Source organism: Callorhinus ursinus, unplaced genomic scaffold, assembly GCF_003265705.2.
Source record: "Callorhinus ursinus isolate GAN/ISIS: 27379988/994484 unplaced genomic scaffold, GSC_fseal_2.0 scaffold19, whole genome shotgun sequence".
NCBI lineage: Eukaryota > Metazoa > Chordata > Mammalia > Carnivora > Otariidae > Callorhinus > Callorhinus ursinus.
Genome location: NW_027397081.1, coordinates 24,345,273 through 24,367,800, shown reverse-complemented (window position 1 = coordinate 24,367,800; position 22,528 = coordinate 24,345,273). Strand labels below are relative to the sequence as shown.

General features: G+C 44.4%; 1 protein-coding gene across 2 annotated transcripts in view; it reads left to right on the top strand.

The window, feature by feature from the left end:
* Positions 1–22,528, top strand: part of ETS1 (ETS proto-oncogene 1, transcription factor) — a 112,039-nt gene that overhangs the window by 6,185 nt on the left and 83,326 nt on the right. For both annotated transcript variants that reach the window (XM_073903964.1, XM_073903963.1), the window contains exon 2: positions 9,947–10,091. In XM_073903964.1, coding sequence (XP_073760065.1) covers positions 9,947–10,091 — 145 coding nt within the window. The remainder of the gene's footprint in view (positions 1–9,946; positions 10,092–22,528) is intronic.

The following is a 22,528-nucleotide window of genomic DNA, read 5'->3' as shown; positions in this document are numbered from 1 at the left end:
CCAGGTGCTCAGGCTGGTGGCAAGGGTCAGAGACCCGGGAGTGTCAGCTGGTATCACCTAGGGTTGGCTGTGGGTGGAGGGCGCTGTGGTCTCTGGCTGCCACGAGCAGCCTCAGCCGTGGTCCCCGTTCCAGGAGGAGTTCGAGGTGCCCGGCTCTGTGACACTGCATCCGGGCTCCGTGTTTCTCCCTTAGAAACCTGCAGGAGGTCAGGCCTGCCCTTTCACCAAGGCCCAAGCCCATCACTCTTATTGTTTTAAGAAGAATTTCCTGGCCTTGAGTCTAAAATTAAACTGCCCTTTGAGAGTTTCCTATTTTGTCTGTTCCTGCCTCTCTTGTGGCGGCACCACCCGCCCCTCCCTCCTCTTCGACGGGAGTGCTGAGGAAGGCTGAATCTCAGCTCAGGAGTATTTCTGCTTGCCTCCTTCCCCTCTGCCTCTCCAGGGAGCAGGACACACGTGCCCTCCCGAAGCACATGTGCCTCTGTGTCCTTATGAAGGCCAGATGTGGTCGGCCCAAAACTTGCCCTTAGCATTGCCCAAAGAGCTTCTCCGCGACGTGCTTGGGGATGAGTGAAAGGAGGCGTCTGTTCTAGCATCCTCTGATGATGAGGAAGCCCAGACTAGATTAAAGTCTGTGGAGTTTGGGCCCATGTGGAAGGCCCACTGCGCGCAATGGGGTGAAAGGGTTAAAGCTGAGAGACCGTCTGTTGGTTGCACAGACTTTTCCTGAGCATCAACGAGGCAGGAGGCCTGAGAGTTCTTCTGTAGACAGGTATTTTCAAAGCCTCACTGTTCTCTGCTAAAAAATGGGGGGCATGGGATCCAAGACGTGTTTGAGCATGGTTTTAGGAAAGAATTAGAGCAACAATATGAAGGCCTTCATAAATTTAAAGGGTGACTTGTATGTCATGAATCAAACTATGACTATGACAACTTTTGGCTGTAGAGGCTCCCCCACCCATGAAGGCTGTGGGTCACAGGTCGGGAGAAAGAATGTGGATGGATCAAAAGAAGAAGACGGTGGACTTGGAAAGGAGCGTGGAGATCACTGGGGCCAGCCTCCTCAGGAACCAAAAGCTAGGAGGTTAAGTGACTAGCTGGAGGTGACGCGGCTCCTTGGGGGCAGAGCAGGACTTGAATCCAGGCTCCCTGATTCTGCATCTTCTGTCTTCCCACTAGAGTGTGTGGACATCTATGATACTCCCAGAAAAATGGCTATCCCTACAGAGGCACACTTCCAATGCTCGCTCAGCTTTGCCCCTAGATGTAAAATCTTTGTTTTGTCGTCATTGGTTTTTTTTTTTTTTTTTTTTTAAACAGCAACATCTAAAAATAGCTCTTGTGTCTCATATACTCGTGGCCCTGGATTCTGAAGTTGACCAAAGAAAAGACAGATTTGCTCCCACAGAGTTTGTGTGCTGAGTCCACACACAGAATAGAAAGGAGGGAATTAGTAGGCAAACATGGGGACATTTATGGTTGCTTGGCTAAAGGCAGATATGAACTCGAAGAACAGAACACACGTAGTCTTATAGACATGCGGACCCCACCATAGGTTTGTGAGGTAGTGTTGGGAAAATATTCCCCTATTCCTTTTTTTTTTTTTTTCCAAATGTGGTGGGGCAGGGAGAAGGCAGACAATGAGCAAAAGCAATGGTTGCGAGGTTTGTTAGGGTTGGGAGGGGAAGGGCGAGAAGATGCTCCTGAAGAGAGAGCAGCAGGGGGTTGTGGGGGGTGAGGGGCGGACTCTAAAGCTTTGAGAGGTGGAGCTAGGGAGAGGTAATAAAGTAGACAAGACCTTGACTGGAGGGCGAATGGATGTGGTCCGCTGTGGTGCTGGTCATTAGAGCAGGCTCACCTTCAGAACAGAGCAGGGATAGGGTGTGCCCATCATTCTAGTAGCTTCCAGATTTCCGGGGCTCTGTGTTATTTGTTTCCAGTGTCATAAAGGTGAAGCATGTGGGCTTGGGCTGTGTCCTCTGACAGCCCCCAAGAGGACAGGGAGAGGAGTGCCCTTCCCTAGGCAGCTTGCCACCATGTGTGGGACAGAGCAGGGCAAAAAGTGCGCTTTCCCAAGATGCCTGGGGGAGGCGACCCAATCCCTCCAAGGCCCTGTGGCTTCCATCCTTCCCTTGGTGGCCACTGGCCAACCACCCTTGGTTCTGAAGCTCTGCCTTTGGTTTCCACAACTCTGTACCCTGTCTTGTTTTTCTTCATCTGTCTTCAACCAGCCCCTCTTGGCTGTTTTTTTTCCCCTTTCATCTCTCATAACTGTAGGCAACTTTACAGACCCATTTTTAATTGTTTTCGGTTTTGTTTGAACTACCATTTTTCTTGACTTTGTACTCTCATTGGGTGCTCCATGTTTCCAGATCTAACTGCACCCTTTCTGGTCCTCTCCTACCCTGCATCCACCTTCGGGACCCCCAGCCCCACCAGGTTGTTCTGCCATCACTCCACCTAAACACAACTAAGGGTGAAATTCTCTTCTTCTCTCCTTTTGTATTATACTCACCTTTGTTGTTATGATAGAAGCAAGCAATCTGAGCATTATCTGGGAATCCCCCCCCCTTCCTTCATCTCCTATCAGTTAGAAAATCATGTAGGTTCTTCCTCTGACACAAACACACATTTCTTGTTTCCTCTTCATCTCTACACTCATGACCCTGATCTAATGCTCTCCTCGTACCTGGACTCCTACTCAGCTCCAGAACTAGCAGGACAACAGTGGAGTCCTCATGTGGGCGTGAAACATAGGGGTGCCCCAGCACTCAGGAATCAAGCTAAATGATATTTTAATGCGATATTTTCAAAAGTCAGAGTTAATGCAAAAATTATTAAAAAACATAAAAATTTTATGGGCGCCTGGGTGGCTCAGTCGGTTAAGCGACTGCCTTCAGCTCAGGTCATGATCCTGGAGTCCCGGGATCGAGGCTCACGTCGGGCTCCCTGCTCGGCGGGGGTCTGCTTCTCCCTCTGACCCTTCTCCCCTCTCATGTGCTCTCTCTCTATCTCATTCTCTCTCTCAAATAAATAAATAAAATCTTTAAAAAAAACATAAAAATTTTAAATAAAGTTAGGATTAGTAGTACTGATTTTTTTTCCTCTTTGCCTCAGTCTCCAATATGGCTCTGTGAGGCACTCTAGTGCCTATGTCAGCTTCCTCACCTCCTTCTCTTGCTCAGCCCATTCCACTTGGCACCACCAAACGAATCTTCTAGAACATTGATTCACCATGTCACTACCTCTGATGCAACCTCCAAAGCTTTTCTCCTGGAGCCAAATTCCTGTCTGGTATTTACAGCCCTCAACGTTGTGATCTTATCCTGTCCCTCCAGCTTTATTTCTTACTAATTACCGCCCCCCCCGGGCAACCATCCACATTGTCCAAGAGCACACCTTTCCCTCATACTTCTCAGCACCAAACAACATGGTCTTTATCTCTTTAGATCACCTATCTGAATCTTTCTTGTTCTTCTTTCGTAGTATTGTATGTTCCTTTTCACCTTAAGGTGTGTGATCATCTTTTTTTGCTCTCTAGGTCCTTCACCACATGTTCTAGGCTAAATCTTACCTAGCCTTTTAGTTACCTTAATTTGCTTCCTCCAAGAAGTATTACCTGCCACCATGCCCCTCCCCCTACACATTGGTACTTAACCCTGTCACATCTCCTCGCTGTAATTTCCTGTTTACTTGTCTGAATGTTCCTAAGGGTGAAGTTCATTTCTTGTTCATATTGTGTTCTTAGCATCTAACATGATGCTTGGCATAGACTGGGTGCATGATATAAATTTGCTCCATAAATGCACATTGCCATAACTTGCCTAGTACCTATCCTAGGACAGCTGTCACCCTTCTTGAGAAATCTGTCTGAGGGCCACATAAGCTTTATGTAGGACAGGTAGAAGAAAAGACAGTCTGAAACCCAATAGACATGGGTTTGAATTCTATCTTTATTATTTTATTAGCTGTGTGGCCTTTGGAAATTTACTTGTCCTCTTTTTTAAAAAGATTTTATTTATTTATTTATTTATTTATTTATTTATTTATTTATTTATTTGAGAGAGAGAGGGAGAGGGACAAGCAGACTCCATGTTGAGTGCAGACCCTGACCTGGGACTTGATTCCAGGAACCTGGGATCATGACCTGAACCTAAATCAAGTGTCAGATGCTTAACTAACTGAGTCACCCAGGCACCACTACTTGTCTTCTTAAAGCCTCAGTTTGTTCGGCAAAATGGGGCTAGAAATACTAATCTTGCATGAGTGTGGTAAGGATTAAATGTGACCATTTCTGCACAATGCTTAGCACACCAACTGGCATAGAGCAGGTGCATGATGTACGTTAGTTCTTTTCAAAAATCACCCGTGGCATGAATGAGTGAGGACGGATGGTTTCTTAAAACTGTGACAGAGACTGAAAATGTTGCTTGCATCTCATGAGCTCACCTCCAGTTGCAGCCAGGAAAGGACAGTGTCAACAAAGAGACTCAAACTTATTTTGGGTGGCGCTTTTTTAAAGCAATGAGGTGGGGGTTGTGCAGCCCAGATTTCTGACCTGTTAATAACCTGCTTCTTTCTTCTCAACTAAGACAGTTTCAAAATGAATTGGAACTAGCTATGTGGTTCTGTTGAGTAAAAATGTCATTTTCATACTCTATGAAATAGGTATTAAGTCAGTTTGTGAAATGTCTAATAAACAGGCAGGTGTCTAGATAACAAGAGTCATGGTGCTTCCAGGAGTATCCGCTAACAAAGATGTTTGTTGTTCATGGTAGGCTTGGTGCACTACCTCCTTCTCATTCTTAAAAATAGGGTCCTCTGGCTCCACTGAGGACAGCTGAAGAGAAAATATGTCTTAAAAATAAATTTCCATTTATAAAATAATATATGAACTATCCCTCATAACAAAAAGCCTGGTTTGGGGCAGGAGCGAGTCCTAAAAAAAAAAAAAAAAAAAAAAAAGCCAGTTACATATTCAGTCTGCCGCTGAACATGGTTTTAATCAGAGGTGGGGGGTTGACTCTTCACACTGCTACATTGTTGTCATTGCCTGTGTCTGGAACCTCATTGCTTTATCCCAAACCCACAAAGTACTCCTTCGGCCTTCCATCTCTCCCTTGCACAGCGCATCCAGATAATTTTCCTTCAACACTTCTTTGCACACTACACTTTACCATCAGTGGTCTTTCCTTAGCAGAGAAAGCTTAAGCTTGTAAACCCGAAAAAGTTCTCCATCCCATCTTGCATCAAAAAGAATAAAACATTTAGGAATAGATTTAACCAAGGAGGTGAAACACCTATACTCTGAAAACTGTAAGAAGAAGATGGAAGAAACTGAAGATGACAAAAACAAATGGAAAGACATACAATGCTCATGGACTGGAAGAATTAATATTGTTAAGATATCCATATTACCCAAAGCAATCTACAGATTCAATGTAATCCCTATCAAAAGACAAATAACATTTTTCATATAACTAGAACAAATAATCCTGAAATTTGTATGAAACAAAAAAAGACATTGAATAGCCAAAGTAATCCCGAGAAATAACAAAGCTGGAGGTATCACAATCCCAGATTTCAAGATATAGTACAAAGTTATAGTAATCAAAAGAACAGTACTGGCAGAAAAACAGACACATATCTGGAACAAGATAAAGAGCCCAGAAATAAATCCACACGTGTATGGCCAATTAATCTATAAAGAAGGAGGCAAGAATATCCAATGGGGGAAAAGACATTCTTTTCAACAAATGGTGTTGGGAAAACTGGACAGCTACATGCAAAAGAATGAAACTGGACCACTGTTTTACACCATACACAAAAATAAACTCAAAATGGATTAAAGACCTAAATGTGAGACATGAAACCATAAAACTCCTAAAAGAAAACATAGGCAGTAATTTCTTTGACATCATCTTTAGTAATATTTTTCTAGATATGTCTCCTCAGGCAAGGGAAACAAAAGTAAAAATAAACTGTTGGGTCTACACTAAAATAAAAAGCTTTTGCACAGTGGAGGAAACCATCAATAAAACAAAAAGACAATCCACCAAATGGGAAAAGATATTTGCAAATGGTACATTCGATAAAGGTTTGATATCCAAAATATATAAAGAATTTATACAACTCAACACCAAAAAAGCAAATAATCCAAAATCTGGGCAGAAGACATGACCAGACATTTTTCCAAAGAAGACTACAGATTGCCAACAGACACATGAAAAGATGCTCAATGTCACTAATCATCAGGGAAATGCAAATCAAAATCACAATGAGATATCACCTTACACCTGTCAGAAGGGTGAAAATCAACAAAACAAGATACAACAAGTGTTGGTGAGGATGGAGAAAAAGGAACTCTTGTGTACTGTCAATGGGAATGCAAACTATGCAGGCACTATAGAAAATAGTATAGAGGTTCCTCAAAATAAAAATAGAATTACCATATGATTCAATAATTCCACAACTAGGTATTTACTTAAAGAAAACAAAAACACTAACTGCAAAGATACATGCACCCTTATGTTTATTGCCACATTATTTACAATAGTCAAGATATGGAAGCAACCTAAGTGTCCATGGGCAGATGAATGGACAAAGAAGATGTGAGATACCTTCTTCTTTGTTTTTTTTTTCTTAACATATATTGCATTATTTGTTTCAGAGGTACAGATCTGTGATTCAACAGTATAAAAAAAAAACAAAGAAGATAGCAGGAGGGGAAGAATGAAGGGGGGAAATCGGAGTGGGAGATGAACCATGAGAGATGATGGACTCTGAAAAACAAACTGAGGGTTCTAGAGGGGACGGGGGTGGGGGAATGGGTTAGCCTGGTGATGGGTATTAAAGAGGGCATGTTCTGCGTGGAGCACTGGGTATTATGCACAAACAATGAACCATGGAACACTACATCAAAAACTAATGATGTAATGTATGGTGATTAACATAACAATAAAAAATTTAAACAAAAAAAAGAAGATGTGAGATACACACACACACACACACACACACACACACACACACACACACACACTGGCATATTGCTTAGCCATAAAAAAGAATGAAATCTTGCCTTTTGTGACAACACAGATAGACCTAGAGGGTATTAAGCTAAGTGAAATAAGTCAGATGAAAACAAATACTGTATGATTTCACTTACGTTTGGAATCTAAAAAGAAAAAGAAAACAAATGAACAAACAAAAACAGACCCATAAATACAGAAAACAAACTGGTGTTTGCAAGAAGAGAGAGGGCTTGGGGAATGGATGAATTAGGTGAAGGGAATTAAGAGTACAAAATTCCAGTTATAAAATTCCAGCATAGGAAATATAATCAATAATATTGTAATATCATTGTATGGTGACAAATGGTGGCTATACTTATCATGGGGAGCATAGTGTAATATACAGATTTCTTGAATCACTATGGTCTACACCTGAAACTAACATAACATTGTATGTCAACTATACTTGAGTAACAAATATAAAAAAATAAGTAAATGATATAAAATGCAAAAACAAAAATTTCCCCTCAGGTTTTTAATACCCTTGCAGAGCCTATAACAAACTACCTACTACCTATCTACAAGGATTCTACTTGTACAGTCTACGGCATCTTCTAAGGCTCCTACAAGGAGGGTTTAGGCAAACCATGCATATACTGTCCCAAAAGAACAGGGGTAGGCAACTTAGAATTCTCCTCTATATAATTTAGAATAAAAATTTCCTCACTCGAGACCCAATTCCTACAACTCTGATCCTTGACATTGGATTTTGAGGAAGACTCTAGAGAAATATCAAAAGTTGGGGATAGATATCGAGAGCACACAGGTAGTCTAGGAAATGTGTTTCAAATTGATTCAGTGGCAAAGTGTTGTTGAAGACCTACTAATCCTTGGGAATTCAAAAGTTGTTGCCTTGGGAGCTTACAATATGAAAATACAATGTCCCCAAAAGGGTTTTAACCAGAATTCAGGAAACGTTTTCTGACTGAAGCTCAGTAGAGTGTTCTTGCCAATGATTTCCCTAAATCTTTTGGTCACAAACACAAATAGCAGAACATCATTGCTCCATTTACATTCTAGTGGTTCTCACAAGGGTCTGGTAGCAGAAGCCAAGTAGCTTTTGTTAGCTTTTGCTCCTCAACAACTCAAGGAGACTCCATTCAGTTCCAAGGGCATTATTATGTTCTTGGCACCTTTAGCCCAGTTAGAAGTTGAACAGCCCCAAAGTAAACTTCATCCAGCCCTATTTTGAATGATTTTATGAATATTATGGAAAATGTTATCCTACTTAATGTGCACAAATGTCCTTCTATGTTTTGGCTTCGATTATCATTTTTCTCTGTGCCAGTATACTCTCTTACGTTATTTTTTCTGAGCTTAAGTTAATGGACAATCACAAAATGGGGAAGAGAGAGTAGATAGGGAATGTTGAATCTAACAGAACAGCGCTGAGTTCTTGTCCTGCTGCTCAGGGGGAGAGAGGGCATAGGAGGTTCTCCAATGAGAGGGTCTTACTGGGGGTTAGCAAGCTACCCTTCAGAGATGAGAATACCATCTGAGTAGCTATAATTATTAATTAGCCCCTTAACATCAGTAGATTTAACCACATCAAATTATAGCAGAGTTTGATTATCTTAATTAAAGTTTTTTTATGGAGGTAGAGGGACCATAAGAGAAGATAAAAGGAAAAAAAAAGAAGTAAAGGATGGGTCAGTGTAGATTAGACTCCTCAGGAAATCTTCCTGTGAATCTGCTGCTTCTTTTGTTTCTTACATTTTTAAAAAAATATTTTATTTATTTATTTGAGAGAGAGACAGACAGAGATAGTGAGAGATAGCACGGGCAGGGAGGAGAGGGAGAAGCAGGCTCCCCGCTGAGCAGGGAGCCTGATGCCGGGCTTGATCCCAGGACCCTGGGATCATGACCCGAGCTGAAGGCAGACGCTTAATGACTGAGCCACTGAGGCACCCCTTGTGTCTTACTTTTTAACCATCTTGCTCAATCCCAGGAATGTTAAGGGTCTGTTATATTAAAATAATATCTACCTTTTATTAGGCATCACATAGACAATTTACACATGCATTTCATATTTTCTTTTGCTTTAAATATAATTTTCTTACACATATTTTACTTAATCCTTCCTACCTTATGAGGTAGGTATTATTTTCACCTTATAAATGAGTAAACAGGTTTAGGTAAAGGAACAGGCCCAGGCTTTCCATTAGTAAGTGGTAGAGCCAGGGTTTGAATCCATGTATATACCTAGCTTCAAAGAATAGGGTCTCAAACACTGCAAAATATGCCTCCCACATCTGTTTAAGGAAGCACATCTGCCTTCCTTAAAGGGTACTGGGTAGATGGTATATTTTATGATTTTCATAAAATGGATGAAAGAGTGGCACAAGTTCCCAAATGTTGTGAGAAACTGAAAATTTCTGTCTAGCTATCAATATCATTAAAACCCATGCACAATGGATTAACTGAAAAACGAGTGATTATTATTACATTAGCCCATTTTTTGGTTTTCTTTTGGCATTTGTCACCTACTGGTTCTATGAGAGTAGAATGGTTTGTAAGAATATCAGTTTATGGTGTTTTTACAGAGTAAGAACACAAAAAATTTCAAAGGCCAGGATTGGATAAAGATGGCCAAGATTCTGCCTTGCTGCTAATCATGGGTCCTTATTTGAAAATTGGAAAAGGTAGTTGTCAGATGCTTGAAGAAATGGATGAAAATCTAAGTAAGAAACTCTTCTCCTTCCCTGTCTTTTTTTGGGGGTAGGGGTATGTGATCAGTAGTTGGTTCTACTCTGTTATCATCTATGGATGATTCCTACTCACATGTGGTTGAATGATAGGAAGTTATTACTGCATTCGGGCTAGAGTATAGAGATTTTCCTGTTAATATATTTCCTTATTTTTTTCCCTTGTCACAGAGGCAGGGACCTATCAACTCCTACGAAGATCCTCGAATGGCCTGTGGTTTCCAGTCCAGTTATCACCCGCAAAGAGCCTACTACCCCTTCTGGGATGAGGCAGCCACTCAGGAAGTTCCTACTGGTCTGGAACACTGTGGCTCAGGTAGGAACATGAACAAAGGCTCGGACTACAGATAGAGTCGGAGGACAGTGGCAGGGTGATGTGGGCTGCATTCTCTGCAGCAACAACATCTGTCATGGCTTATGTGGGGACAAGATGCTATTGTTCTCTAATGGAAAGTCCCACTTTATTCTCCAGCGACAGGAAGATGAAACTCTAGGAATGAGCCCAAGAGAGGTTGCTTCAGGTCTTCATTCTGTAAATAGTTCTGTGCACCATGCATTTCCTGAGACTCACCCGTTTCTGCCTGGTTGTTGACAAAGGGCCTAGAAGTTCTGCAGTTGGAGTTAGCCTTCTTACAAAACGGAATGTCTTTATTCATCTTTTTTTCCCCATTGTCCTCAACTTCTTGGCCGGTGCCCACCTGCATCTGGCTCCTTCTTCCTCCATCCTCTCTCTCTCCCCAACTCTCCCTCGCAGACCTCCTTCCGCTCCTCCCAGCATTCTCTTCTCTCCCTGACTTGCTGGTCACCGTGCTGCCCCCTGGTGAGCAGGAATTGCATTCCTCGAGAGAGCTCTCCCACGGGTCCCCTCTCCCGGAGACCTGACAGGTTGAGAGTCCTTATAACCATTCTGTTTTGCAAAGGTCACTGTGTATCTCACAAATTCCACGAGTCCGTGTTGACCTGTTAGCGTTTTTGTTACTTTACTTTTAACGCAAAATGTAAAATTTGATTTGGGATTCTGAAGTGATGGATTTGGGTATTAAGTTCAATTTATCATGAGGCCAGATTATATATCCAAATGCCAAAAAAACCAGTACAAATACGTATTTTCTCAGGATGAATTCTTAGCCTAAGAAATCTCATAACTCTCACATGTTGAAAATATGTAATTCTAAGGCATGACATAGGGAGAAAGCCACTGGGAGCTCACTTAAATACAACCTTTTTGTTCAATGTTTCTTTACCGCACATAACGATATGGTAGACTACTTTTATAATAGCAGAGACAGAAAATAAATGTTTGTTTTGTTGCCCATGCTTTAGCTTTGACCAGAAATATAGAGGCATAAAGCAAGATGCTGTAGCATTTGGTGGGGGTTGGGGGGAAGGCATGGGAGTCGCTTTCCAGTGATCTGGTTCTTCTCTAGGGCAGAATGAAATCAATCCCTGTATTGACTTGACTCAATAGCCTTGATATTTGCGATATTCTTTGGCATCGCCCTTGGATTTCAGACTTGGTATATTATGCTGTCACTTTCTGCTTGATTCTTCCAAGCATAAATACAAATGTCTCAGCTATTTATCCATTTGAAAAAGAGACAGGGAGGACTTCGCACCTGTTCACAGGTTAGACTTAAGGACTTAAGATTTTAAGAGATGACAAAAGTCATCCTTTACAAACTATTCTAAATAAATAGATCTTTTTAAAAAGATTTAATTTTTTTATTTGACAGAGCGAGAGAGTACAATCGAAGGGGGGGAAGGGCAGAAGCAGGCTCCCGATGAGCAAAAGGCCTGATGCAGGACTCAATCCCAGGACCCTGGGAGCATGACGTGAGCTGAAGGCAGACACCCAACCGACTGAACCACCTAGGAGCCCCTAAACAAATAGATCTTATTTGTATAAGCAAAAGGTCAGGATGGTTGTACCTACATTTATATAGTTCTTGAATCCTATCAGTGCCACTAGGCTTAAGTCTTGTATCTTTCAGTGCAACCCAGTTTAAAGTTACCTTGCCTTAACACTTTCCGCTCTGGATGGTGCTTCTGTTTGCTGTAAGTTACATCTTGTTAAGAGCTGAGGTTATTCCATGCTGGTCCATAGCCTCAAGATCAGAATGCCCCTTCTTCATAGCTAAAAGACATGGTCCTTCTTTTTTTTTTTTTTTTTTCCAGCTGAGAAGTACATACATTCCCAAGTAAAGATGATTTTTCATTCTCCTCTTTGTCAAGGTTCTCAAAGGCAAAAGAATTTTTATTTCAGGGCCAAGGACACCGTGTCTGTGATGCACATGAAGAACCTCTGGGGATGAAGCTGCTTTAAAATGTGAGGATTCATAGTAGGATAATATAGTCTTCTTCCCACAGTCGACTTCGTTGTTGCAAGAAGGAAGCCAGGGTCACACAGACTAGTGGCTTCTGAGTAGGATGGGAAGATGGGTGTGTATAATAACCAGTCCTAAAATGACCTGGTTGTCATCAACCACCGCTCAGAAATACTAGAAAGCGTCCGTGGGGAGCGGTGCCTTGGTGGCAAATGTGAGGTCTCTATTTCCTTCTGCCCTAGGCTCCCTCTGATGGAAATATCTGGCAAGAACCCTGAGCTTTTCCAGCCCCTCCTTTGCCTTTTGAGCTGTCCAGACGAAATAGTTGCAGTGATTATTTCTGGGCTGTGGTCCAGCTCTCCTCGGCGATGGGTGTCCTTTGGAAGGAGATTTGGGGTTATAGAGAAGGGAGATGAAGACATGGACCAACCAATGATATCTCCAGCTGCAGCACATTTCCTTGGAGATGTGTTGAGTAAGAAGAAAGAGAGAAAAAAAATACGCTACATTTTTTTCATCTTCTTTTATCCTATTTATAACTTCAGTTTCCTTCCCGTCCTCTGTCTCATGGCCACTCCCCACCCCCGCTCTCATCTCTCGTTTTGTGCTCTCAGAAGGAATGAATGAACTTCTTTTCCAAGGACTCCACATCTGTCAGTGACTGGAATACCCGGCAGGAGGGGCCATCGAGGAACATCAGGCCCCTTCCTAATAATGTGTCTCCTATTCATGAAGGGGCAGAGGCTGAGGAAGAGGGGGGGCGGTAAGGAAGGGGGTGGGGAGACAGGGAATAGAGCTGAGAGGAAACATGACTGGGGAAGAGCCTACCAGGTGAGCGGGAGAGAATGTTCAGTAACCAAGACAGTCAAGGATGGGTTGGACAGAACAGATGATAAGAAGGGTGCCCAGGAAGACAGAGAAGCATGGGAATGGACAGAAAATAGAGGTTTGGGTGGACAGGTGGAGCAGGGTGGGAAGAGAAAATGAAAGCTGAATGGGAAGGCAAGAGAAGGGGAGCCCGGAAAAAGACAAGGCAAGAAGGGGAGGGGAAGATATGAAAGAGAAAAAAACCAGATGAATTTGAGGACATTAACTATACGGCTAAAAAGGGAAGCCACATTTGCATGCAATTGCCCGTGCAGCTGTACATTTCTTCATGACAATCTCGTAGTCATCATTTTCTTTTATTTCTCCTCCTCCTCCCCGTCCGCCTCCTCCCCCTCATCCCTCTGAGCCTGGAGCCATTAGCAAGAGCCAATGGGGACGGGGAGCTGGTGTTCTGCATGAATGAATGGCCCTTTCTGTGTCGGCTCCTCGTCATCCCTCTGTCAGGGAGCCTTGTGAATCAATGGAGCCCCTTACACCAGACAGGGCTGAAATGTCTGTTACTGTTTATAGTCTGACTGGAGTGGAGCCCACTGACCCTGCCTCCTCTCTGTTCTCGTGTCTACTCTTCTGTCCCCAACATCAGCCCTTTCTCTCAATCATCATAGCAAGAATCCTTTTTTAGGTCAGTCTCTTACTCCTGTCTCTAAGAAATCATTAACATTTCACTGCCATTAACTATTATTACGAGTTCCTAACCACAGTCCTGTTGAGAAGGGGCACAGTAGATGGTACACCATTTTTTGGATCGAGCCAGTGAGCTGGAGTCATGCAATGCCTGTTTTCCACTGGAAACTAGAAAACCGACATCAGAGACCCAACTGAGCACCCAGGCCACAAGACCACAGTCCATCCCACCAGTTGACAGCTGCCCATATTTAATTTTAATATTATGAATGACAACAGTGTGTATCAGAAAATATGACGCTTGATGAGCACCCTTCCAGAGTGATATACTCTCAAGTTATTTTTCATTTCCTGGGTGGATTTGTCTTGAATCAGCCAAACTTATGGATATGATGCTGTAACTAAGGTTCCCTTTTGTGAAATAGTTGCTTAGGGCTGGCAAACAGTCTGTAGCCGCATAAGACAATATCCCCAACTTAGCCCTATGGGAATGAACCTGTGGTCTCCGTTCCGTGGTCCTCAGAAGCAAGACAATACTATATTTCTTCTTGTATAATGCAGTTTGGTAGGTTTTTGGTCATTGAACATAATAAAAACCTCATCTACCCACGTTTACAGCCTACCTTCCACTTCTTCTTCATGAGAAAGGAAGTATGCATAGTATATTGGTAAAGAATCCAGATTCTGGAACCAGATTGCTTGGGTTTGCACATCAACTCTTCCTAACCGGGTGACCTTAGGCAACTTACTGTATCTCCGTACTCGTTTCCTCCCCTATACCAGTGGTTCTCAAAGTGTGTCAGAATCACCTAGACGGCTTGTTAAAGCACAGGGTGTTGGGTTCTATCCCCAGGGGTAAGACTCAAGAATTTGCATTTTTCACAAGGTCTTAGGTGCTACTGCTGTTGCTGGTCCAGAGACCACACTTTGAAAACCACTAAGTTAATATATGTGAAGCCTGAAGCAGCGCTGTCACTTAGCAAGCACCATATGAATGTTCGCCATCATCATTCATCGCCCTGAAGTGTCCAGAAATGTCTGTGTATCATTGAGTCATATAGTGACCTGCTGATTGGTTGAATACTTTTGGTGGTCAGTGCCACGTACTGGAAACAGAGCAGATGTCTGGAGAAGGGGAAGACTCGTTCCTTGTCTCTAAGTGCCTTTGTTCAAGCGTGTTACGGGGCGGGGGGGTGGGGTACACTTACATGATAGAAGAAATGGCTCCCACGTGAAATGTTACACTTACTCATAAGATAATGTTTGGCAGTGTGTGTGACTTTGGATCTCGCTATTTAGTATTTCTAAAATAAAGTTACTAGTAAAATGGTAGAACGAAAGAAAGTCTTTCTCAAATAAACTTTGGAAGTTCAAGTGGGAGATGTACTGGGAGCCCAAGTTTCTGGTCTCTCCTGGGGCTTTTTCAGACGGCCAGGCAGCTGGGAGAGATCAAACCTGGCCTAGCTGACAACCAGGTGGGAAGTTTCAACGGGAGAAGCAGATGCCTCCAGTTTGGCTTTTAAGCGTTGAGAATGTCGAGAGAATGCCAGGCCGACTTGTTGAATGGAGAGTCACCTTGCTCCGAAGTGTTTATTCGCCTAGCACGTTTGGCCTTTCCGCTGACCATCTCAGATGGCCCCGTGGTTTTAAAGAACAGTATTTTCAACTCTATCTGCTGCACATATCTGTTCTTTCCTCCTTCAGGCTGTGTGTTCCTTCTCTGGAGGACCTGTTTCAGTCTCTTTGTTCTTCAAAAACAGTTCCGATCCTCTGTGTGTGTATGTGTTTCTGGGATGCTGTAATGTGGGTCATTCCTCACAGGGAAAACTGTGACCTTCTCAGCTGCTGACTTGATAGTTGTGGCCTTGGGGAAGGAGGAAGCTATGACCCTGTCTCACGACCTTGCACTGAGGGCTATGGTTGGGCCTAGCTGCCCTGGCAAGTCATAACCAGGGGACAGGGCTGAGGGAAGCTGGATACAAGAATCCCTGCCCCCCGCCCCACATCGCACCTCTGAGAGGACCAGAGGTTGCCAGGAGGCAAGAGCGCTGTAGTGCATTAGGAAGAGAATCTATATGCAAAAAAGCTACCCTATTCCCTTGCTATATTATTTTGTTCTTCTTCTGAGGAGATATCTATGACTGCCTGACTCTGTTCTCCATAAGTGAAGGATCTTACTCCCACTACAGACTGGATTTGCTCCCATTTACCAATGTCACATCGCCTTCTTCCTACTCCCATCTCCTGACCCCTTGGCAGCTTTCGAGTCTGCTAGGTCATATGCACATTACAAGAACTTAGTGGTATAAATGTTTATGAGTCTAAGCCAAGGGTTGAGCAGTGGTGTGATGGAAAAGAGCAAGAACATGCCCGGAATCTTGTCCTCTCACCTTTAACAGGTGGGATACTTGCGCTGATTGCAAAGAGGTCTTGTGCCCATCAAATGGGGTATATACTTAAAAGGTCATGGCCTATAGCAGGTGATCAATAAATGCTACCTTCCTTCTTTTTCCTTTCAGCACGATTTGAGTGTGAATTTAAGTGAGCCAAAGAAAGTAGATGCCCCACCGTTATCCAGTGACTCTTGCCCACTCATCTTGCCCACGGCTTATTTTCTGACACCTGCCAACCTTATCGTTCACGTGTCTCCTTTTACCAGTGAAGGAAGCCTGGTGAGGACCAAGAAGAGATGCTCTGCCCCATTAGGGACCAGAGTCTTGTGTCTCTCTAGACTTGTGCCTAGCAGCCCAGGGCAGTAAGGATTGCAAACGTCTTTGCAGATGTGAATCATTTCTGTAGGTGCTTGGGAAGGAAGGTCCCCTCAGGGAAGAAACCTTTAGTGGAGTTCCAGTTAGAATGCAAACCTTCTGTTGGCTGTCCTCCGACGCGTCCCTTCTCAAAAATCCTGGGATGTAACGGCCTTGCACTGAAAATCCCAGGGGGCTGGGGAGAAAAAAGTTCTCTGAACTTTTTCAAACCACAAATATTTGGTCTGAGTTGGGAAAAGGTCCCCGGGGCAGCGAGTTCTTATTTGATTCAAGCAGTTTGACCCCTCTTCTGGAACTCCTCGAGCGGGGGCTGGGGACGGTGGATGCCACGCCTGGCGTCGGCCCCCGCTTGGCTTGGCCCGGCCCTGCTCCACTCTGTGAATGGAAAGCTCAGGCTGGGTGAATGGGGTGGGAGCTGGAGTCCGGCCGGGAGGAGAGGGTTGCTGCGTGGGACCGCGCAGGGGTGGGGGCTGGATGCGCAGAGACAGCCTGTTTTTCTCAGTGTCTGGCCGCGGAGAGACTCTGACTCTCTCTTTCCAGATGTTCGCTGTGTTTATAGCTGCTGAAGCCGGAGACCCAGCTCCCTCATTAATAAGTTTCTTTCTTGCACTGCGGCCAGGGGTCTGAGCCCAGAGTCCGCAGCTGGAGGAGGCTCGGTGGGGGAGGGCTGCCCGGTGGGGGAGGGCCGCCCCGCAGGGGGAGGTGTCTCGCTCCCTCCCCCAGCCTCTGCGTCCCTAACCCCTACCCCGCCTCCCTCCTCTGCAATCCTCCCAAAATACACGAGCACACAAAAAGAAAAACACCAGCAGATTTTTTATTTCAGAGAGTAAACACTTGGGCCATGGGGGTCTGGAGGTTATGGGAAAAGAGGAAACCATCAGGCTAATCAGGCAGGCACACACTTCCCCTGCTGAAATAAAACAGAAATCATTGCTCCGCAGGGCTGGCCGGTTAACCCTGGCGCTGCCAGAGACGCTGGCGCGGGCCGAGCAAGCCGAGCAAGCCGGGAGGTAGGGCGTCCGAGGACGAGGACCAGAGTTTTTAAATCCAGGTCCAGGCAGGGAGGAGAGGAGAGAGGAGTGGACTCCCTGGGCCTGAATGCCTTCCATTCAGTCTGTGGTAGCACCTCTGCCCCAAGCCGGGCTTTGGAAAGAGACGGTTGGAACACATAGATTCTGCACCGAGATGGAAGTTTTGCAAGAGGTCAGAGGGAGTTCTAGGTAGGTCAGGGAGATGGAGAGATAGGGAAGGGAGCCCAACGCTCGACCCAGAGTACACGTGTGGATTGTCACTGTTTAGAAATGAGCAGGAGGATTTAGTGGGAAGGATTCAGGTCAGTGTTATAGCCCTGCCACCTACTCGCTCTGCAACCACGGGGCCAAATCGCTGAGCCCTTCTGAGCCCCCTGTTTTCTCATTTGTAATATAATAGTGCCCACCTCACAGAATTATGGTGGGGAACAAAACACCGCATTGAGTGTGGAAATGGCAAATACCAAAGCATGGGTCTCAATTTATGATTTCATAGATTGTTGTAAATTGATCAGTTTCCTCTCTCCTTCCCTGCCTCCTTCCTTCCTCTTTCCCTCCCTCCTTCCTTTCTTGAGCCTGCCTGCCTTCCTTCCTTCCCTTCCCTTCCCTTCCCCATTAAATACCTTGCTTCAGCGTCCACCTTCACTCACTGGCCCTGTTGCTGCCTGTCTGGAGAGCATAAATATGGCATGGGCCAGAGGTCATAGGTCAAACATGAGACCTAATTGCACTGTGAGAGAAATTACCTTTCCACTGATGTATAGGGCAACCTTTGGCTGCCAGTGTGAGTGGTCCGGCAGCTGTCAGTTCAGACCCTGCCCCCACCTGACCCCCTAGTCGGGGAACCATCCCCTCTTCCAGATCACTATTTTTAAAAATAGGGGCGTGCCTTCCCCACTCCAATCCTGAACACCCCAGTTCGATTCACTTACCACCTCCGGAAAAAATGTTTGATTCTTTTGGATGTTCTTGCTTTTGAAGAAAATATGCCTTTGGAACCTCTGCTCATCCTTGCAGGGGACATTAACAAAACAAGACAACAGAGCTGCTAACTCCTGAAGTTGTTTTGTGTGTTTCCCGGTGTCTGCTCAGACTTGCTGCCCAGCTGCTTGAGACACGGGGGGTACCGGGGTTGTAAATATCCACAGGAGCAGGGTTCTAGTCGCCTTTGCTGTTCTCTTGATTTCTTACCTGCTTCCTACATTTTTTTTTTTTTTTTTTAAATCAACCCTGACAACTTTCTGCCAAGTCTCAGAACTGCAGATTCTCGTAAGAGCAGGGGTGGTTGACCCGGCTGAGCGTCCGAAATGTGCGATCCTTCCGCAGTGGTGTGCAAGGAGTTTCCGAAGGGTCTGTAGCTTTCCTCGGATTCTCCGAGTGGTCTGGGACCCCCAAGAAGAAGTGAAGAACTACTGGCCAGGAGAAAAGGGACTTTAGTATCCCCTCCAGCATTTAAAAGCATGGTGTACATAGAGAGTATGCAAAGCCTATTTTGTGGAACTGGATTGAATTCCGTGGTAGGAGCTTCCTCCCTATCAATCCCTCCTCACCGCTCTGGTCAGTCCCAAGAGAGTGTATTTAAATCTGGAAGCGGATTCTATCCCATTGTGCCAGAGACGCTGGGCACTGAAGCCTTGACTGAAGACCAGCCATATTTCTCTCTCTCTCTCTTTTTTTTCCTTTCAACATCCCCTTTTATTTCGTGTTCCATAGAATGAGCTCTGCAAATGTCCGTGGAGGTTATGGACCTGTGGCCTCTCTACTGTGAGGTGGGGGGGGAGGGAGGGGAGCACTTCAGGCTCCTCCAGAGCCACAGGGGAGAGTCACGCTGTGATCTGTTTCTCACAGACGTGCCTCTAGTGATAGACTTTCTCAGCTGCCCCCTGCGGGTGTGTGTGTGTATGTGTGTGTGTGTGTGTGTGAGGGGGGAGAGTGAGTGGTAGAAACACTGCCTCTGAAGGGGACAAGAGTCCAGAGCTCACACCCCCCCCCACCAACAATGTGTGCAAAAACAACCATGGCGCCCACATAGGCCTCCAGATGCTGCATACCCCCACCCAACTGCCTCCAACTCTGGGCACCCTGCAGGATCTCTGCCCCCATTTCTGATCTTTGGCCTCTTGTGGAACTACTAACTGTTCTATCCACTGTCACAGACTGGCTTAGTCAAGTGGAGACCATTTTCAGAAGTTTCAAATCTAGGGAGAGAGATGACCCCACCCTAGGTCAGCTCCTTTGAACTGCCCAGTGACATCTTAGCATTTCCTTCTTCTTTGGTCAGGACAGCTGGACATTCTTCACTGAACAGGGCTTTAGGCTTACGTGATGTTGGTAAGTTGAATGTCGGGTTTTATAAGGAAAGTGGCTGAAACGTCTGTGGTCCTGCTCCTGGAGAGTTGAGGGAAGCCTGGAATTAACAGAAGAGTGGTTGCTTCAACCATACCTGAGATATTCAGGCATTTCATCGGTACTTTGTGCCTTGAAAATCTGAGTTTAAAGTTCCTGAACAACAACACCAACCTATCATGATGTAAAGTTTGCTTGACTTTTGGTAGGTTTTTTGTTTCCAACATAATTCAGATCCCTCAGAATTTCCAGTTGGAGATCTGTGCCTGTCTCTATTTCTGTTGATTCTCTCCTGATTAATAAAAAAATTAAGAATGTAGAGTTAAAATAGTTCATGTCCTATTCTTGTTCAATTTTAAATAATCTTATTGTAGCAAGTCCCAAGAGAAGACCTGCCTTCTTTCTAGAACAACTAGAGAGGAGGAGTAATTGTCATTCATTAAATATTTTCTATATACTAAGAATCACACATGTGTGGTGATTTCACTCTTAAAACATTCCTCTGAGGATGATATTATGACCCATTTTACAGATGAGATGAATGAGGCTCAGTGAGGTAACTGGACCTCCCAAAGAAGTCTAACTGTAATTCTGAGAGGGAGAGGGTCGGTAAACCTGGGATCCTACTGCAAAACCCATGCTCTGACCTTGATGCAAACTTGGCCTGCCTCTAAAATGTTTTTTTTAGGTCTTCATTGTTGCCTCATCCCTGGTAGCTAGTGTCCGTCCTAGAGGGTAAGAGAATATGAGCTTTCCTCATTGTCCCACAAACCAGAGACCCATGAAAATCTTCGTGCTGAATAGAGAAAACGAGCCTGTGTAGCCTATCTTTTTGGATCTTCTCTCTTCCTCTGGGTCTGACATCGGGCATGAAGGAGCTTGGTCATCTGCAGGGCCCGTTGGGAGAGTGGGTTTGCCTTTGCTGGGCAATCCTTTAGGGTCTGTCCCCTAAGCATCATAGCCCCTTTGCCCCCTTTCTCCTCCATCAGCTAGCTTTGGGAGCAGACAGAGTCACTGAGCAAGACTAAACCCTAAGAAGTTTGTGAAAGGTTATACCCTTGAAGCTATCCACAGTGTACACAGCACGTGCTGAAGTTTACACAGACTTCTCAGACCTCTGAATAGAGGGACTAATTGTGGGGAAGCTGCTTTTCAGCACACAGGATGGGCTGTTCTCTGTGGGTTTTACTATCAAAAGGCTTTTAAAAGTGCAGTGTAGCCATTGTTGAATATTTCACAATGAATTAAATACCATTTTTCTCCCCGCAGCTGTTCCATGTGAGTGAGCGTAGAGTGCTTTTTTTTTTTTTTTCCTCCTGGCAGAAGACGTCTGCTGTATAAACCTAAGCACTGGGGTAATGAGATTATTTGTGTGCGAATTCTTTAGGAAAAGCATTTCTTTATTTTAAACTCAATGATGTGATTCGGGCTTGCTGCTCTGGAGATGGGAGAGGGGGAGCCTTGGAAGAGAATGGAATTGAAATGTCTTTGAGCCGAATTGGGAGCAGGCAGGGGTGAGGGGCTCTGGGATGAGGCTTCTAAACCTCAGTGCATTTATCCGCAATTCCCCCGGGGGCGGCCTGCCTCTCCCAGCATTACTGACTGGGCTGCAGTGGAGGGAAATTCCATATTCTTCCTTCCTTCCTTCCTTCCTTCCTTCCTTCCTTCCTTCCTTCCTTCCTTCCTTCCTTCTTTCCTTCCTTCCTTTCTCTCTCTCTCTCTCTTTCTTTCTTTCTTTCTTTCTTTCAACAATTAATCAGTTTTCCATCTGCCCTTTCAGCATTTCTTCCTGATCTCACAACTTTTAATGGAATTGAAGGAACATTTGCTTTGCTCTCTACCTGTTTTTATATCAGAGAGCACTTAAAAACTTGAAATTACAGGGGCGCCGGGTGGCTCAGTTGTCAAGCGTTTGCCTTTGGCTCAGGTCACGATCCCCGGGTCCTGGGATCGAGCCCCGCATTGGGCTCCCTGCTCAGCGGGAAGCCTGCTTCTCTCTCTCCCACTCCCCCTGCTTGTGTCCCCTCTCTTGTGCTCTCTTTCTCTCTCTGTCAAATAAATAAATAAAATATTTAAAAAAAAACAAAAAAAAATTGAAATTACAATGAAATCTCTAAGGAAAACAGCTTTCCTCTAACACTTAGGGTGGTCTCTATAGTTAGGACAATATTCAACTTTACTGGTGCTATGACATCCAGTGCTACACCAAATGTCCTCTCCTCTTCCCTTGCTTGACTTACTTTTCCTCTTCAAATTATTCATTGCCTTTCATAGAAATCAAGCTTCAGGTGAGCAGTGAGTTGGAACGAAGTATAAAATCAATTACGATGGAAAACTATGCAGATTTAACTCTTCATAATGTATCATCAGGGAGTTACCAGCTGGTCTTTAGATCCATTGAAGACTGAGGGGGAAAAATGGGAAAAAATGGGAAAAGAGAGGTTTAGATTAGCTATGGTGAAATTTAACTCTGAAATCCATTATTAAAGGAGTTTGTGAATTGCCTATCCCCTCAAATATCTCTCAGGACATTTCAAAAGTAGCTTAAGCCATTTTTTATTATCCTTCTGCTCCTATCACATAAAGACAAAAATTTAAAAACCTTTTAAGGGAACTTCAAGGGAATGTTTTAGGAATCTATCAAGTGGGAACGAGCAGGTCAGATATGAAAAGAAAGCTATTGATTTCGAGAATAATCTTTTAGTTCTGCTTCAGTGAGTGAAGCAAAAAGGGGACTCAGCTAGGCATGAGAGCTCAACCAATAAGATTTGG